Below are 18,400 nucleotides of genomic sequence, written 5' to 3' on the forward strand. Positions count from 1 at the left end.
GTTGTTGTCTAGCCAGCATGTTGATTGTCTGCTTTTGCAACTGATGAATATGTATCAGTTAGCTTAAGTACTAAAATACTTGACAGTGTAATTTCCTTAGTTACAAAGTCAAGGTATTGAGGACCCTGACTGTTGAAGTTCGGAAATTACCCAAAAGCATGGCAGGTACCCTCTGCATAGTTCTGGCTAACACGCAATTTGCCATATCAGTCAGATTTACACAGAGCATTACTGGTCACAGAAAGCTCAACACAAATCTACATAGATTTCAAAGGGTTGCTTTCATCCTCATTCACGAAGTCTTGAGCAATTGTCTAACACTTGATTCATCGACTTCCACAAGGCCTGATACAAGCGTGAACCCGCATTACATAAGAAAATCTACACTTAAATTTACAAAATCCCGTTTTACATTGAAATCCAGTCAATTTAGGACTGAATTTGTACCAAAAAGTATCAACCTTACAAAGGAAAAGGAATTGAAGGAAAAGTCAGCAGCTCTCAATCCTCTACTAGACTGAAGCTCTAATTTTCCTTGGAGATGTGTGAATCATGTTATCCCAATTGAATCAAACAGAACAAAAAAAAAAAGTATACAAGTGGGTATTTAATGGATACATTACCTTTCACAGTTATCTAAATTCGGCAATTTATATGGGATAGTTATGTACTGCACCCCCCTAGTTATATAAAACATTCTAGAGAATAGTGGTTTTTGATTTACTGGGTGTCCAAACTTTGGAAAAGATTTGATTTAATGTAAGAAAAAGTTGAGCAATTAGCACTTTGATCTAGTTTGATTCTGACTCCAATGATTATGATTCGCACACCTCTGATTTTCTCACGCCTCTGTTCTCTACCATACCATTTTCACATCTTTAATGTGAAGCAAGGGGAGGCTCTTTCTAATGACCTTTCCTATCACTGCATGTTTACAGTCACGCACTTGAAAGCCTGCACTATTTCATACATGTCTGTTTGCATCTTTGCCTACTCTGGAGAAACACATACATTATTTTTTGTGCGTGAATCACTTTTACAAACTTTAACAGCCGTTGCATAAGATTGTTAATTGACTTACAATTTTATTACTAGATTTATTTTAAGGCGTTCATGGTCTTTAAGTATGTTTTTAAACTATTGGAATGCACTACCCGGACTGTTTTGCATCGTTATAAACATAGAAACTGTGATGTATTCATTACATCTGATTTCACATCTGGACCGTATCAGACGAAAGAAGATGAGGCACCATGATAAATTTCTGGGATGCTGATCAGCTAATCTCAGTAAGATCAATGGTGACTTAAGCTTCTTGTAAAAAGGATCAAAGAGCATTCCAGTTCCAGATGATAGTGTACTTTCTAAAATATCTATACTGGTTGAGCATGTTAAGGCTTATCTATTCTCATGATGAGAGTTTTAAGTTTCACAATGTTTTAAAGGAAGCTTTTCAAGTTAGACTCATTTTTAAGTCGCATAAATAGCAGTACAACACTGTATAGCGACCATTGTTACTTTTAAAAAATGTAATGGGTTTTGAGATGTAATGCGGGCTCGATATGTGTTGCATTTAAGCTATTCATGCAATTTTCGGACATAAAGTAACCTTGATTTTCTTTAATGAAATGGTCCGTGGGAAATAATGCCTAGTTAAGCATAATTCTAAATTCTACATCTATTTTGCCCCATAAAAAATGAGCCTGAAGTAAGAAGTCGAAGATTCCTCTGGTTATTGTGGTTGAATGCCCAAGTTCAGCATCTTGGCACTAGCATTCAATATTTGGAAGATGATGATATGCGACAAATGATATAAAAATGTGTAGCTCTAGAAAACCATCAAATTTAAATATCCCGCACCTTTAGAGAGGTAAAATTATTTCAATAATATTAGTATTGTCTGGAAACTATCTAACAGTTTGAAGAATTGAGGAAATTTTGTACATTTTTCTTCTTCACTTGTTGGCTCAGCAGTCTCTAGTAGTGATATCTAAATATCTAACAATACAAAATACCCAGCATTTATTGTCGCCAGTATCGCAGGAAAAAATCCGTTCCTTTAGGATCAAACACATCATCAAACATATTATCAAAGCTCCAAAAATATTATATATGATAAAACAAATTAAGGGAATATATTGGCTAAGAAATGTTATACTTTCAGTTCCACCCAGAACAAATTTGTTAGTCGCTCAAAATATGCATGTCATCAAAATTGATATGAAACCTGATATCAACAATATTGTCCTTGTTATTGTCTTTAGTAAAATGAACTTTAACTGCTGACATAAAAAAATGAAAGTGTCTCGCAGTATAGGCTTGGCTTTCGATTTTAGTTCCAGTTTCAAGTAATAATCCACCCACCCCCTCCCTCACAAACTACCCTGAATATTATTGTCTTAAGTATAAATAGAAAAAGATTTAACAGAATGTAATTTGCTATAAAATATACTCTCCTAATCGGGCACCGTCGATGAAAATTAATACCAATCTCTAAGTATGCCTGATATTTATAAGATATAGCACAGCATTCACAAATAAACTGAAGAGTTATCTCACAAAAGAATTATTATCATATCAAGGAAGGCACAAAGTACAAATGTATTGTCACGTATTTACAAAATGTCTCATCATGGGCCTCCGTGCACAGGCATAGGAGGTTTTGTGCTTGTCTCTGTCATTGTTTGTGCAGAGGATGTACACGCGTCATCCTGATTTAGCCTTTCCAGAACTACCTTGACATTCCACATTGTTATTTTTTTTTAGCAAAGATCCAGCTCCGCTCTTCTGATAAAAAATATTTTCAAAGTAAAACCTAAAAAAGTCTGATAAAACCACTGACATGAGGCATGCTCTCTACTCGTCGAATCTACCAACTGCTCCCGGGCGTTCGTCCCGGCAGGCTGTCACGACATGACCGACCTAGTCGCGACCGAGTGGCGACCGAGTGGCGACCGAGTGGCCCGAGTGGCCCGAGTGGCGACCGAGTGGCCGACCGAGTCGGGCCGTGAAAGGGACAGGGCTGAATGAAGGACGCGTGTTGGGTGCCGCGGTTATTTTCGGGTGGCCTTCTGTTTGTTTGGTACTTTTCGTCGTCGTGCTGTCCGTCAGTGTGTCTGCCCGCTGTCCGTCGGCCCGCGGCCTGTCTGTCGGTGCCTGGTGCCTGCGTGGTGCCTGCATGCCTGTCCCGGCACTTCCCGCCGTCCCTACACCAGTACTTCGCGCGGCGCATTGCTCCGCCTGAGCCCGAGTCGCGCTCCGCGGTGCGTGTGTTGCCACCACGCGAGCCCCGCATGTCCCAGCGGCAGGGGCTGAGGCTGGGCCTGCCCCACGGGGTGCCCCACGGGGTGCCCCACGGGGTGCCCCACGGGTGCCCGAGGTGCCCCGGGTGCCCCGGTGGGGGCCGGCCGTGTCCGAGCCTGACGCTGGGCCCCATGGCGGGGGGTGGGAACAGCGGGGCCCCTAGTTACGCGCCCCCCGGCGGCGCGTGCGGCCCGTGCCCCAGCTGGTGGTGGAGGCCGGCCTGGCCCATGGTGGGAGGCGCGAGGCGCACCCCCGCGGCCGCCGAGGCCGTGTTGGTGGTGGTGGCCGCCGTGTTCCAGCGCATCTCGTCCAGGCCGCGGCCCTTGGTCTCGGGCACGCAGCACACCACGAAGCAGAGCCCGCACACCGAGATGAAGGCGTACAGCCAGAAGGCGCCGTGCAGCCCCAGCGCCTGCTGGAAGTCCACGAACGTCTTGACGCCCACGAAGGCGCACGCGTAGCTGAAGCTGGTGGCCAGCGACGACCCCACGCCGCGGTACTGCAGCGGGAACAGCTCGGAGATGAGCAGCCAGGAGATGGGGCTGATGCCCAGCGAGAAGGCCACGGTGAAGACGAGCACGCACAGCAGCGGGATCCAGTCGTGGCTGCCGCCCAGCGCCGCCATCCGGTCGCCCTGCAAGCAAGCGGAGGCTCAGCACGGAGGGCCACACGCGGCCTTAACACTGGACGCGTTTTGAGCTCCAGAGTCGCTAAACAGGACTCGAAACGAACGCGTGCGCGTGACCCCACCAATGGACTCCTCGTTCGGAGAGCAATCCATTGGTGGGGTCACACGTTCGGTTCGAGTCCCATTTAGCGACTCTGGAACTGAAAACGCGTTTCGAGTCTCGAGTGGCGGAGCGCCCAGCGAATCGAGGGTAGGCATCCCAGCGGCAGTTCTGTGCGGCGGGCTAGCCTATCCTCGATTCGCAAGGCGCTCCGCGGGCTCCGCAGCGCCACTGAGACTGACCTGCGCGTCCATGTAGTAGGCGAAGGAGCCGAAGCCGGCCAGCGCCATGGACATGAAGACGGAGGAGGCGATGAGGAGCGGCAGCCTGCCCACGGTGTCGATGAGCAGGCCGGACAGCAGCGAGGCCAGCAGCTGCACGAAGGCCACGGCGATGGCGCCGCCGTGCGGACTCATGCCGCCGAAGGTCTGCCGGAAGATGGGCACGGCGTAGAACTGGAAGGCCTGCGCGCCGGAGAAGCGCTGGAAGAGCATGAGGCCGCAGGTGGTGAGCGCGGGCCGCAGCAGCTTGTGGCCGGCCGCCACGAAGGAGGCGGGGCTGCGCGGCGGCCCGTCGTCCAGGATGTTGGACCGGATGACGGCGAGCTCGGGGCCCACGTCGGCGTCGGGCCCGCGCAGCCACTGCAGCGCGCGGGCGGCCTCGTCGTCCTTGCCGGCCAGCACCAGGTAGGACGGCGTCTCGGGCACGTACAGCACGCTCACGAACAGCATGACGGGCGCCACGGCCACCACCATGGCCAGCTGCCGCCAGTCCAGGTAGGCGCCGCCCAGGAAGCTCAGCAGCACGCCCACCTGCCCCACCATCTTGAGCACCGCGCTCAGGCAGCCGCGGATGTCGGGGCCCGCGATCTCGCTCACGTACACCTGCGGACCATCATCAATTCAATTTTCTTGCCATTCGATTAATAGAAATTATTTGACAAAATTCGAGCAAGTCGAAATTTTTGAAGAAGTTCGATTAGATCAAAATTTTAATGAAATTTGATAAAATCGAAATTTTGATTAAATTCGATTGATTCGAAATTTTGATTGAATTCGATTAAATCGAAATTTTGATTGAATTCGATCAAATTTAATTTTGAGTGAACTAATCGAATCTAAATTTGGATTGAGTTCGATTGAATCGAAATGGGATTACGTACCTGCGTGACGAGCAGCACGATGGAGCAGCAGAAGCCGCCCACGAAGGCGGTGACGAACATCATCTCGACGCTGGTGGCGAAGACGGTGACGAGCCAGGAGGCGCTGAAAGGCACGGCGGTGACGAGCAGGACCTTGCGCCGCCCGTAGCGCATCGCCATACCGCCCAGCAGCCCGCCGAACAGCGCGCCCAGCAGCGACAGCGACGCCACCCAACTGGCCTGCTGCGGCGACACCTGGAAAGCCCGCCACAGTGAGCCAGAAGACCGGTGGAGGCGGCCGAAACTCGAGACGCGTTTTGAGCTCCAGAGTCGCTAAACGGGCTCGAACCGAACGTGTGACCCCACCAATGGATTGCTCTCCGAACGAGGAATCCATTGGTGGGGCCACACGTTCGATTAGAGTCCAATTTAAAAAAAAAATTAGAAAAAAAAATTGAAAAAAAATTTTAGAAAAAAATTTAAAAAAATTTAGAAAAAAATTTTGAAAAAATTTTGAAAAAAATTTAAAATAAAAAATTAAAAAGAAACAAATTTAAAAAAAATTTGGCCACCTATACTACTAAGAAGCGCGGTGACTGACCGTGAAGCTCGTGCCGCCCCCGCCGCCCCCCACGGCCCCCGCCGCCCCTCCGGGGTCAAGGGGCACGCGCTGTTGCTCCTGCAGCGACGCGATGGCCGGCGAGCTGTAGCCCTTGCCCAGCCCCGCGGCGAACGGGCCCAGCGACACCGCTAGGGCGGCCAGCACCTGCAACGGGCGGAACAGACAAGGACAGTCACTAGGCCAACACTCCCTGTCTCTGTGGGACACAGTGTAAACCTCGGTGTAAACTATACCGTGTGCTTTTTCAGCGCATCGCTTTGCGCGAAGCTGCACCTATCCCAACCTGTATTCGGCCGAAACATCATATAAGTAACTGTGCAATGTACACTCAAGAATTTTTATTTTGCCAAGTTTGAAGCAACGTGGCACCGTCTGCTATCGTCCTGGCGTACGCGTCGCGCGTCGCTGAGATACGGTCCCCAAATTGTGGAATTTGGTTTGTTGTCTGCCTGCCTCGCCGGATGTCGAGGTGCGCGGCCTCCCCCCCCCCCCCCCCCCACCGCAAATGGGGCGCCACCACACTGGAAGGGCCTGGAGGGCCTGGAAGGGGTTGCAGTGCGAGTGACAAGACGCGGCGGCCGTGTGATTGGAAAGCGTGAAACTCGCTGGGCCTCCACGTGTCGTCATTGCCCACAGTGGGCCAGAGGACCGGTGGAGGCGGCCGAAACTCTAGACGCGTTTTGAGCTCCAGAGTCGCTAAACAGGACTCGAACCGAACGTGTGACCCCGTCAATGGATTGCTCTCCGAACGAGGAATCCATTGGTGGGGCCACATGTTCGGTTCGAGTCCCATTTAGCGACTCTGGAGCTCAAAACGCGTCCGGGGTTTTGGCCGGCTCCACCGGTCTTCTGGCCCACTGTGCTCTCCTCCTCCCCCGCCCCTCCTCGTCATCCCCTTTTCGTTTCCGCTTTTAGTACCCCAATTTACTGGCCGCTTTTACGCTTTTACGGCCCCTTTAATCTTTCCATACGTCCAACATGGCGACGCCGCGACGCGCTCTCCAAATTGAAAACAAAGGGCCTTGCCGCCGGTTGGGCTTGCGGGATCATTCGCGCACCGAGATTTTTTCCGGTCTTCACCTTCAATATCCCGCCGAGAAATGACGCTGCGCCGTCGCGCGTAATAGTGCGAAGAGCGTTTTGTTCGTATTGCGATTGCGATGGAAAAACTCGGGAAGTTTTAGAGAGAGGAGTGCGAGGTCGAGATGAACCCCACCGTGTCCGCGTCGAAAAACGGTCGCGGTTTTTTTCTTTTTTTTTTTTCAGTCTTCGCGGTGTACGCGCGGTGTGTCGTTGCTGAGATGGCAAGGGCGCCCTGTCGTGATAAGGTTGGCTGCGGGGCGGGGCGGGGCGGGCAAACGATGTACCTGCGCCGCCCCAGTCAGTCGAAGCAAGCCATCTCGGCGGCCCTGTTTTTACCGGCCATACGCGCGTATCTCAACGGGGGAAATTAGTGTACACAGGCCGTGCCTCGGCTACGCCTGGGCTTCGCCGGGTGTACGCGAGTGCAGTCGCTGTTGCTGTTTTTTATCTTGTTTAACATGAACGGGGCCGGCCGCTCTGCGCACAGTGGGCCAGAAGACCGGTGGAGGCGGAAAAAACTCTAGACGCGTTTTGAGCTCCAGAGTCGCTGAATGGGACTAGAACCGACCGTGTGACCCCACCAATGGATTGCTCTCCGAACGAGGAATTCATTGGTGGGGTCACACGTTCGTTAGCGACTCTGGAGCTCAAAACGCGTCTAGAGTTTTGTCCCCCTCCACCGGTCTTCTGGCCCACTGTGCTGCGCCGCTCTGCGCCGCTCTGCGACAAGCTGCTGGCTCCAGCAAGTAGTAAGGAAAGTGTTAATGGGAGAGGCAGGCAAGTTTCGCAAGCCGGGTGTTTTGCCTGCCGGCCGCGTGCCTCCCTCAGACACCAATGTCCCTGTCCTGTGTCGCATCGTGGGCCAGGTGACCGATGGAGGCGGTCGTAATCGCCGACGCGTTTTGAGCTCCAGAGCCGCTTAACAGGACTCGAACCGAACGTGTGACCCCACCAATGGATTGCGCTGCGAACGAGCAATCCATTGGTGGGGTCACACGCTGCGTTCGAGTCCTGTTTAGCGACTCTGGAGCTCGCTAAGCGTTTCGAGTTTTTGCCGCCGGCGCCGGACTTCTGGCCCACTTGGAGGCAAGGCGAGGCAAGCCAGCCGCTGTCGCGCTGCCCGTTTAAACGAACAGCCGGTACAAGCCTTGTTAGCCCCGCAGGGCCTGCAGAGCCTGCAGGGCCCCAAGGGCGGGAGCTGGTTTCCAATATGCCGCGCTCTCTGCCTGCCTCTCTGGCCGTGAACGCAAGGCGTCGCCTCGCACGTTGCACCCTAGTCGCGCACAGTGGGCCAGAAGACCGGTGGAGGCGGCCAAAACTCTAGACGCCTTTTGAGCTCCAGAGTCGCTAAATAAGCCTCGAACCGAACGTGTGACCCCACCATGGACTCCTCCTTCGGAAAGCAATCCATTGGTGGGGTCACACGTTCGGTTCGAGTCCCGTTTAGCGACTCTGGAGCTCAAAACGCGTCAAGAGTTCCACCGTTCTTCTGACCCACTGTGTCGCGCTCGTGGCGTCTTCCTGCCGCACGCTCACACTCTCATACCGCTGATCCACTCACGTGCCCCTCGCCACTTACCCCCCCCCTCCCCCACTCCACTCATACCCCCAATGGCGTCCCCAGTTTGCGCAGAGGGGGTATAAATTGGAGCCTTTGCCACTAATACTTGGGGCAGCAGCAGGCGCCAGGCTTGTTCACTTGTGGAAAGAAAAGAGAAATTCTTGGAATACGCCGAGTACTAGTAGCAAAAAAAAAATGTTGCCTCTGATCATCGAAAAACTCCAAAACCGCAAATTGCCCTATTTTGCACGAGTTTTCAGCAGAAATAGTTAAATAGACTTTTATTTTTGAAAATGAAGCCGTCTTGGAAATTTTCAACGGCGCTTCAAAACGCACTTGGCACGTGTTTTTTTTTCTTTTTCATTCCATTTTAACAGTGCAGCTTTCACTCGTTTTCTTTTTATTCTGTCTTTCTTTCTCTTTCCGTTTGTTATGTCCCCTCCGAAATCCGAAATCTATCCCAGTTGGATGCAAGCGCTGTGCGCCGTGCCGCCTGCTACCCCCTCCCCCCCCCCGCCCAATGCGGCCTGGGCCAATTAATAAAAAAGTATCACCGAACAATCCGAGCTGTAGCTGCCAGGGGCATTAAGAAGTTGGCTGTTATTTCACCATATCGATGGTCTTTTTGTTAGTTTGGCAGTGGTGCGCCACTCTCGCGTTGTTGTACGGTCTGCTTGGAGATGTGCGAATCGCCCGAAACCTTTTTAATCCGGACTGCCAAACTTCGATTCGAAAACAAGCAATAAAATGTGAAATTCACGAATTGATTTTTCTTTTCGTTCAAAACAACAGAAAGTGAGGCATTTTCGGCCGTTTTGGACATGAACATGCCATATTCGGTTTCCATCCTCTGGAAACCGGATCTCGGTTTTTTCAATTCGATTCGCGGAGAGATTTTTCGAGATTCGATTCGAGATTCGATTCGAGAATCGATTCGAGATTCGATTTAAGATTCGATTCGAGATTCGATTCGAGATTCAATTCGAGATTCGATTCGAGATTCGATTCGAGATTCGATTCGAGATTCGATTCGAGATTCGATTCAAGATTCGATTCGAGATTCGATTCGAGATTCGCACTGCAGACGGCACTGCAGATGGCGCGTCGATGCCTCGCACTGCTTTGCCTTGCCCGGCCTTGCCTGCGGTGAGCCAAGGAGGGGGGGGGGAGGAGGGGGCCCCTTGGCCCTTGCGTAATCCGATACTAATCAGCCCTTCTGGGATCCGTCTGGGGTTGTGCGTGCATGCGCGGGGCATGGGCAGGAGCTCCCCTTCTGCGAGGCTAGGCTTCAGCACGGCACAGTGGGCCAGAAGACCAGTGGAGGCGGACATAACTCTCGACGCGTTTCGAGCTCCAGAGTCGCTGAATGGGACTCGAACCGAACGCGTGACCCCACCAATGGATTGCTCTGCGAACGAGAAGAGAGAGACAGACAGAAGAGCGCTACCGCTGCGCCAGAGCGCCTTGCGAACCGAGCCAAGGCAGTCCGCACCGCACGAGTGTTGTGCGGACCGGCATCTCCCTCCCTCCCTCCCTCTCCTCCCCTTCCTGACCGCCTGGTGCACCACAATCGGGAATTGCGCGCAAAAACGAGGTGGCCGTGGGTAATGAGAGCCCCGCATTCTGTCGCAGAGAGAGAGAGAGAGAGAGAGAGAGAGAGAGAGAGAGAGAGAGAGAGAGAGAGAAGGGTCCGGAATCCGGCTTGTCTTGGGAAGCAAGCCCGTGAATCCGTGCGAATCTGCAGACTGATTCCGAGAGTGTCGCTCTGTCTCTCTCGCACCCAAGCCGGCCGCTGAGTGCGAGAGAGACAGAGCGACGTGTCTCGGAATCAGCCTGGTGCCTGGGCGTGCCTGGCACGGCGGCGCGCGCCGAGCTGCCCAAGCTGGCGGAGCTCCGCCGTCCCGCGGAGCCAAGCAAGCAAACTCGCTCTTTTTTTTCCCGCCCCGCCGCCGTTTTGAATTCCCCGCCGCGAAATGTGTTTTTGTTTGTTTTGTTTGCTCGGGGTGTTTTTCTCTCCGCCTCCTCCTCCCTCGGTCGTGATCGCACCAGCGCCGGTGCTTGGCAAATGGATTTGCAATGAGGACAGAGGAGCAGTGCGCACAGTGGGCCAGAAGACCGGTGGAGGCGGTCAAAATCCGCGACGCGTTTTGAGCTCCAGAGTCGCTAAATGGGACTCGAACCGGACGTGTGACCCCACCAATGGATCGCTCTCTGCTCGAGGAACCCCTTGGTGGGGTCACACGTTCGGTTCGAGTGTCATCTAGCGACTCTGGAGCTCAAAACGCGTCTAGAGTTTTGGCCGCCTCCACCGGTCTTTTGGCCCACTGTGCGGCGAGATGCTGAACAGTGTCGCGGCGGGTGTTTGGCGCGTCTCTCTTGACGCCCCAGTCAAGTTTCGACAGCGCTGTGCCGCTCCGCTACGCGTAGCGCCGCGGCATTCTGCAGAATGCGGAGTGCGGACGGATTATTTTATTTGCCAACAGCGTGTTTTTAATCAAACCCCCTCGGCTTTCCAGACTCGTCTCAACGTTATGGTCTTCTTTTTTTGCCCCCCCCCTCTCTCTCTCTCTCTCCCTCTCTCCCTCTCTCTCTCATGCGCTTCGGACGTTTTGTTTGACGCTGCATTTTTCAGCGTCGTGTTTGCGTGCTTCGCGCGTCATGCTTTTAACGTGCGTTGCGATTGCACGGGTGCGTCGTTTCCCGGACTCGTTCCGAGACTCGTTTTCGTCGCTCTGTCTCTCTCGCACTCATGGGGCGCTCCGTATAGGTGCGAGAGAGACTACGTTTAGCAAAGCTCTGCCGTCGGTTGCGGTGCGACAACTTTGGTTGTTACTTGGTTGTTCCTCGCCGTGGTTGTTACTGCTCTGCGAAGTACCGTTTTGCAGTGTTGTCGCTTGCCGGCGCAGATGGCGCCAAGTTTTTGACAGTGTCAGGAAGAGCGACATCTTCGAGGACATCAATCACATATTTTTTTCTTCCTTTTGTATTTACTCTTCTTCGCCGTCCGTCCTGATGCGGGGCACGGATGGGGGCGAGAGGGGGGGGGCAGGAAATCGGTTTGGCGGGAAAATAATATTCCTCGAGGAGCCTTTTCACTCGCCGTGCACTCGAGCTGGTGACAGTGCAGCGGCGTCGCGGAGGAGTACGTTTCTGTGGCGAGGCTCAGTGGGCCAGAAGACCGGTGGAGGCGACCAAAACCCTAGACGCGTTTTGAGCTCCAGAGTCGCTAAACAGGACGAACCGAACGTGTGACCCCACCAATGGATTGCTCTCCGAACGAGAAATCCATTGGTGGGGTCACACGTTTGTTTCGCGACCGTTTTAGCGACTCTGGAGCTCAAAACGCGTCCGGGATTTTGATCGCCTCCACCGGTCTTCTGGCCCACTGTGGGACGTCGCGGAGGAGTACGTTTCTGTGGTGAGGCTTTGGCGGAGTGGCGCGGTGGGGGGAGGGGGCTGTGGCCGAGGCTGTGGCCCATTTAAATGTGGGCTTCGAAGTTGGCGACTGGCAGGACTCTTTGAGTCTGGCGAAGACGGGGGCTCCATGCGGGCGGCATTCTGGAGGGTGGCCCGGACCCGCCCACCCACCTCGCCTGCCCGCCCACCGGGCCGCCCACCGGGCCGCCCACCGGGCCGCCCACCGGGCCGCCCACCGGGCCGCGCAAGGTGCAACCGTGCAAAAAATGTGTCAACACTTCCGCGAACGGGAAGCAGAAGAGGTGGGGGAATCTTGCTCGATGCGGGGGGTGGATTTTTACGACTGTCCCGGAACGAGCCCACCCGAGAAGCGATGACAAGACTGAAGGCCCACCAGAACACACGCGGTCCCCAAAACAAAGATATTTTTTTGTCAGTGTGGCGGTTGGTTGCGGCTTACCTGGGAGCAGTGCGTGAAGCGGGTGCCGGCGTTGACCCTTACGGTGGAGCCGCGCGCCGCCATGGCGGAGCCCAGGGCTTGGGCCGTCACCTGCAAACAAATGACAGTCACACACCGAGTCTCGCACCGAGCCCGCCTGCCTGGCGGCAAATTCAAATGACGCTCGGTGATTGGCTGAGCGATAGCGAAGCCCTGCCGTGTTAGGGCGCACCAAAAACCGACTGGTCGTGAGTCTGTCTGTCCGTCTGTATGTAATCACTCACTTTTCTCAGCAATACTGAACGAATAGTATCCAAATTTCACACCTGATGTCTCCTAAACTCCTACGGGGGGAGTTTATCTCAGATTAACGATTATCATCGTTTGAAATATTCAAAACATCGTTTTGAACTAGGTAATTAGCGTGGTTGGGTTGTAGCATCGTGCGGCTGACAAATTTCTCATACCGGCTGCCGCGCTTGCAAGCCGTCTGCAAGACGGGACGGCACTTATGCAAATAAACAAACTAAAGAGCAAAGGGGTTCTCAAATAGGTACTGAGATAGTTTTTTAACATTCGAGAATAAATGAAACCCTTCCGGAGTGTCAACAGAGGCAAATACGAAAACTGAATGTGAGAATGGTTTGCGTGTTTCGTTCCCCTCTCCCCCCTCCCCCGTCACAGGGAATCATCCTTCAGGTCAGTGCACTGTGAGTGTAGGTGTGGATTGTAAATAGAATGTTTTCTTTGCCTTTGTGTGCATCTGCTGATTTTTTTCTCTCTGGTACTATCCTTTTTTTTAAAATTTGATAGTAAATCAAATCGGGTAAATGCATGAATAACTTCTGTTAAAATTTTGAAGACTATTTAATTGTTTTGGTTTGTCTCGGGAAATGACATTCTATTGCAATGCTGCAAGCTAACATAAATATTTTTGTACCCAAAATCTATTATTAAAAGAATCCATAAATAAAGTAATTTGGGGCAATAAATAATCCAAAATTTTGTGCTAACAGATTTTGAACTGATATTGGGTTAATGGACGATTCAGGTTTTGAGCGGTGGGGGACTTTGTAATTGCATTAATGAGACGATTCTTTTCTCTTCACCAAAGCTTCTGTCCGACAACTGGAACTAAGTATTGGTAATGGTTTAAAGCTGGCTCTCTGAATACAAGCACTGTATTCTTTTACTCTAGAGACAAAATATCACGAGGCATGAATAAGGTAAATTATGTTGGCGTATTGAGCAACAAGTGGCTCTGCACTTGACTTCATGAGACGATTCACTGAATTTGACAAAATTTTTTCTCCGTCGAATGCTTCAGATCAGCCTGCCCTAAACTGAGTCACTTAATATAAACTATGATTACATATTCCAGTCTATGTTGTTTAAATTTATGGTTTAAAATAAAATAATGACAAAAGGCTTCTCAAATTTAACTAATAAATTTGTGAATTCATGAGTTGGAAGAAAAACATACATCTAATAGTGACTCAAGCAGACGAGTAGCCAATTAAGCGTTCTATGCTGGCAATGGAATGTTACTCGACTGAAAAAAAGCATTGGTGTGGCATCAGGGTATTGGTGACGACAAAGGGTGATCCATGAAGACCAACCCAGACCCATTTTTTACCAATTATTGATCAATTTTATATCAATATTTTCAATCAAGTCTCATATTGATTCTTTGAGTTTTTTGGGGTGCTGATTATGAAAACCACTTCCTTTCTACTCCAGACTTATATTTTTATCTTAAATTAGGTCATTTGGACCAAAATTTTTAGGTCGAGTTTATATTTTTTCCTACAGTGTTTTATGAGCTGAACTCAAAAATAAATTCCAAATTTTTCCCAGACTCACGCTTTAGCAAATTTTGACCAAATTTGGACCAAAATTTTTTTATGAGTTTGATGTTGATCCTAACAGATTTGTGTGTGCTGATAACGAAAATCACCTCCATTTCGACTCCAGACTTTATTTTCATCAAATTAGGTAATTTTGACCAAAATTTTCAAATCGAGTTTTTATATGTTTCCTGCAGTTTTTGGTGTGCTGAACTCAAAAATGACTTCCAAATTTTCCCAGACTCACGCATTACGAATTTTGACCAATTTGGACCAAAATTTTAAAATCGAGTGTGACGTTGATCCCAACAGTTTTGTGTGTGCTGTTAACGAAAATCACTTCCATTATACCCCAGACCTACATTCCCCCACTCAATATGAGCCCACAAGCTGCACATTCGTCTACTTAAGCAAAGTCCGAAGTGCACAAATTCGTATCGCTCAGCCACACTACGCGCCCACACTAAACGGCGCGTACCCCTAGTATATCGGCATGGCTGGCTGGCTCGGCGGGCGCTGCTGGGCTGCACACACTTGAAGAGGCGACGGGGAAGGGGGAGCGCTATCCGTGACAGAACAGGAACCACGGGGAAGGCTCTGCCTGGCTCTGCCTACAGCGCGGGGGCAGCTCGCCAGCAGACCCCTCCCCTCCCCTCCACCCCTCCACCCTCCCCTCCGCCCCCCTCCACCCCTCCTCAACCCTCCCCTACACCCCTCCCCTCCGCCCCCCCACCCCTTCCCTCCGGACACCGCGCCCTAATTATAACTGGATTCTTCGTCTTCTAGGTACGTATTCCGCCCGGAATGTCCCTCCCTTTCGCCGCCCGGCCGAGACAGCTGCCCTTGCGGCCCTTGCGGTGTGGTACACCTTGCCACCCAGTGTCTGCGGAGCCTGCGCACAGTGGGTCAGAAGACCGGTGGAGGCGGCCAAAACTCTAGACGCGTTTTGAGCTCCAGAGTCGCTGAACAGGACTCGAACCGAACGGGTGACCCCACCAATGGATTCCCCCTTCGGAAAGGAATCCAGTGGTGGGGTCACACGTTCTGATCGAGTCTTTTTTAGCGACTCTGGAGCTCGAAACGCGTCTAGAGTTTTGGCCGCCCCCACCGGTGTTCTGGCCCACTGTTGCCGCCTCGTCCGGTCCTAGACCGTGTTCTGCCGCTCCTCGTTCCACGTGCCTCGTCGTGCCTCGGTCGCCGTCTTGGGGCTTTACCACTGTCGGGACAGACAGTCTCGTCTTCCCACACCCTTGCTGCCAAGCTTGCTGCCCCCGGGCTGGGCGCCCGCCCCCGCCCCGCCCCGCCAGCCCCGCCCCGCCCCAGGTACACAAGGGACAGTCTGTGACAGTGAAGCCCCGAAGACCCTGGCCCTGCCGGCCTGCCCTAGAACCCTGCACTGAAAAAAAATGAAAATAGTAAAGGCACGCAACCTTTTGGCGCGAAGCGAGCACCGAGCCTCACTGCAGAGTCCATGCTCACCTGTCTGTTTGGCGGAAGCACCTCAAACACGCTGTCTTTTTCTCTGGCTGCCTCCCCCCCCCCCTCTCTCTCTCTCTCTCTCTCTCTCTCTGTCTCCTCGCCGCCCCTGTCCCTTTCTCTGCTTCAACGGGACGGTGTCATTGTCGTTAAGCACCGGAAGGAACACAGAGGGGCCGTCGAGCGCGTCGAGCGGTTTTCTTAGAGTCTCCCTCCCCATGCGCCGCGGCGCCGCACAGTGGGCCAGAAGACCGGTGGAGGCGTTCAAAACCCTGGACGCGTTTTGAGCTCCAGAGTCGCTAAGCAGGGCTCGAACCGCACGTGTGACCCCACCAATGGACCACTCTCCGAACGAGGAATCCATTGAGTGGGGTCACACGTTCGGTTCGAGTCCCATTTAGCGACTCTGGAGCTCAAAACGCGTCTAGAGATTTGGCCGCCTCCACCGGTCTTCTGGCCCACTGTGCGCCGTGCACTCGCCCGAGATGCTGCCGCCGGCGTGATTTGTGAAAGTGCTTGGTGTCTTTGCAACTCACGCGCACGCGCTGGGAGGGAGAGAGAGAGGGGGGGGGGCAATCCCACGTTATGCGCGGCCGACTTTTTGAACCGTCCATAAATTGTGCGCGGGCTCTCACATTTTCAGACTAAAGGGGTCTGCCCTGCTCTCTCTCTCTCTCTCTCTCTCTCTCTCTCTCTCTCTCTCTCTCTCTCTCTCTCTCTCTCTCTCTCTCTCTCTCTCTCCCTCCCCGCAGTTTGACCATTAGCGCGGACTCGAGCGTGTAATGTATGCATGTGACCCTCCCTATAGTGTGCGGGCCGTGCTCTACCCTTGCCCCACTAAGGCCGTCATCTCGACCCCTTCACCCCCCCCCCCCTCCCCTCCCCCTTTTCCCCAGTGCAGGCCCCGATTCCATTTCATATCCCGTATGCCACCCGCTATGAGAATGCGAGCGCCACGCCCAGAAAAGAGAAGACGCTCCTATTTCTCTCTCTCTCTCTCTCTTTCTCTCTCTCTCTCTCTCTCTCTCTCTCTCTCTCTCTCTCTCTCTCTCTCTCTCTCTCTCTATGCGGTTGGTGCCCAGGCCTCGTGCCGAATCAGGCCTGCATCGACATGCCGCGTGCGTGGGGCCCCCCTTGCCCCCCTTGGCCCCCTCTTTTGCCGGCGGCCGACACGACGAGACTTTGTTTCTGGTGTGGCAATGCTCGCCTCTTATTGTGTTCGCCCCGTTCGCCCTGTGGCTGCCGGGGCGGCGGGGCGGCACAGCACAGTGGGTCCGGCGACCGGCGGAGGTGGACGAAACTCGAGACGCGTTTTGAGCTCCAGAGTCGCTAAATGGGACTCGAACCGAACGTGTGATCCCACCAATGGATTGCTCTCCGAACGAGGAATCCATTGGTGGGGTCACACGTTCGGTTCGAGTCCTGCTTAGCGACTCTGGATCTCAAAACGCGTCTAGAGTTTTGGCCGCCTCCACCGGTCTTCTGGTCCACTGTGCGGCGGGGAGGCGGGGCGGTGGAGCACAGCGGTCGGCTGTATTTACCCTTGTCCAAAGTTTGCCTCTGTTTCGCCCGCGCTCACCAGCGGTCACACTTGGTCCGGACCAGCGACACACATCCGGTATCCTATTGCTCTCGCCCCCTTTCCTCCCGGTGAGCACACATGCACACACACACACACACACACACTCTTTTTCTCCAATCCTCTCCTCTCCTTGCCCCCTTGCCTTCTCCTTGTTGCGACCAGTCCATCCAGGCGAACACCGTCACATGCCACACTTTACATAATCTCACCCCCCCCCCCCTCTCTCACTCCTCGTGGGATGGTCGCTGGAGCTTATCATGCGAAGACCGGATAGTGTACCGGAGGGCCGCAGGGACTGGAGATAGCCGGTCCGTCTTGCAGTGTAAGGGAAGGCGAGTACTTTACGACGCTGTGCTTGTCTCTCCCCCTTCGCGGACGGCCAACAAGTGCGAGAGAGACGGAAGACGTTCATGCGGACTAAGTGGTGCGGCTGGCGTGGTTTGTGTGTACGCCCACTGTGAATTGCTTGCGGTGTCGCCCTCTGCGCCCCTGCACCGCCTATCGCAGCCACCTCATTCAGACTCCCCACAGTGGGCCAGAAGACCGGTGGAGGCGGCCAAAACTCTAGACGCGTTTTGAGCTCCAGAGTCGCTAAATGGGACTCGAACCAAACGTGTGACCCCACCAATGGATTCCTCGTCCGGAGAGCCATCCATTGGTGGGGTCACACGTTTAGTTCCCGTCTCGCACAACAAGTCCGTAGAACCCGCTGCCTGTGCTCTGCGAGTGTCGCGCCTCCCTCGCTAATTTCGCGCGTTTTCCGCTCCACTTTTTCTTTTTCTTTTCCTTATTTTGCCGTGGAGCTCTTCTGGCGCGGGCTCGGAGTCACTGGCCATGAAACCATATCCGCCGCACCACCAACCTACCAAACGCAAACCCCGTTCCGGTCGCGGCGGTCGCAGTATCGCGGCGAGTTTTGCGTTTGGCGGTTGGCAACCCTCTGCTTATCTCCCCGCCGCCCCGCCGCCTTGCAGTGGCGCAGTGGCGCGCAGTGGCGCCAACCCCGGAACCAGGGGAAGGCCGGAACGGGCCGCAACGCGCCGGAAGGGACGGGGACATTTTTTGCAAATAAATGAGAGCGGGCGTGTCGCCGCGCCGCCGCGTTGCGGTCCGTGTCAGGGATTTAAAAAACGGCGCCACAGTGGGCCAGACGACCGGTGGAGGCCGCCAAAACTCTAGACGCGTTTTGAGCTCTAGAGTC

General features: G+C 53.1%; 1 protein-coding gene across 1 annotated transcript; it reads right to left on the reverse strand.

Moving 5' to 3' along the window:
• Nucleotides 1-8: 8 nt before the first annotated feature.
• On the reverse strand, nt 9-14,257 carry LOC117648465 (facilitated trehalose transporter Tret1-2 homolog). Its single transcript, XM_034390969.1, has 7 exons — nt 14,252-14,257; nt 12,316-12,405; nt 5,774-5,938; nt 5,194-5,427; nt 4,274-4,915; nt 3,540-3,937; nt 9-129 (listed from the first exon to the last, which is right to left on the reverse strand). Exons 1-7 carry the CDS (start codon nt 14,255-14,257, stop codon nt 9-11), a joined length of 1,656 nt encoding a protein of 551 aa, XP_034246860.1.
• Between the last annotated feature and the right edge of the window lie 4,143 nt (nt 14,258-18,400).

Source organism: Thrips palmi, unplaced genomic scaffold (genome assembly GCF_012932325.1).
Source record: "Thrips palmi isolate BJ-2018 unplaced genomic scaffold, TpBJ-2018v1 HiC_scaffold_3, whole genome shotgun sequence".
NCBI lineage: Eukaryota > Metazoa > Arthropoda > Insecta > Thysanoptera > Thripidae > Thrips > Thrips palmi.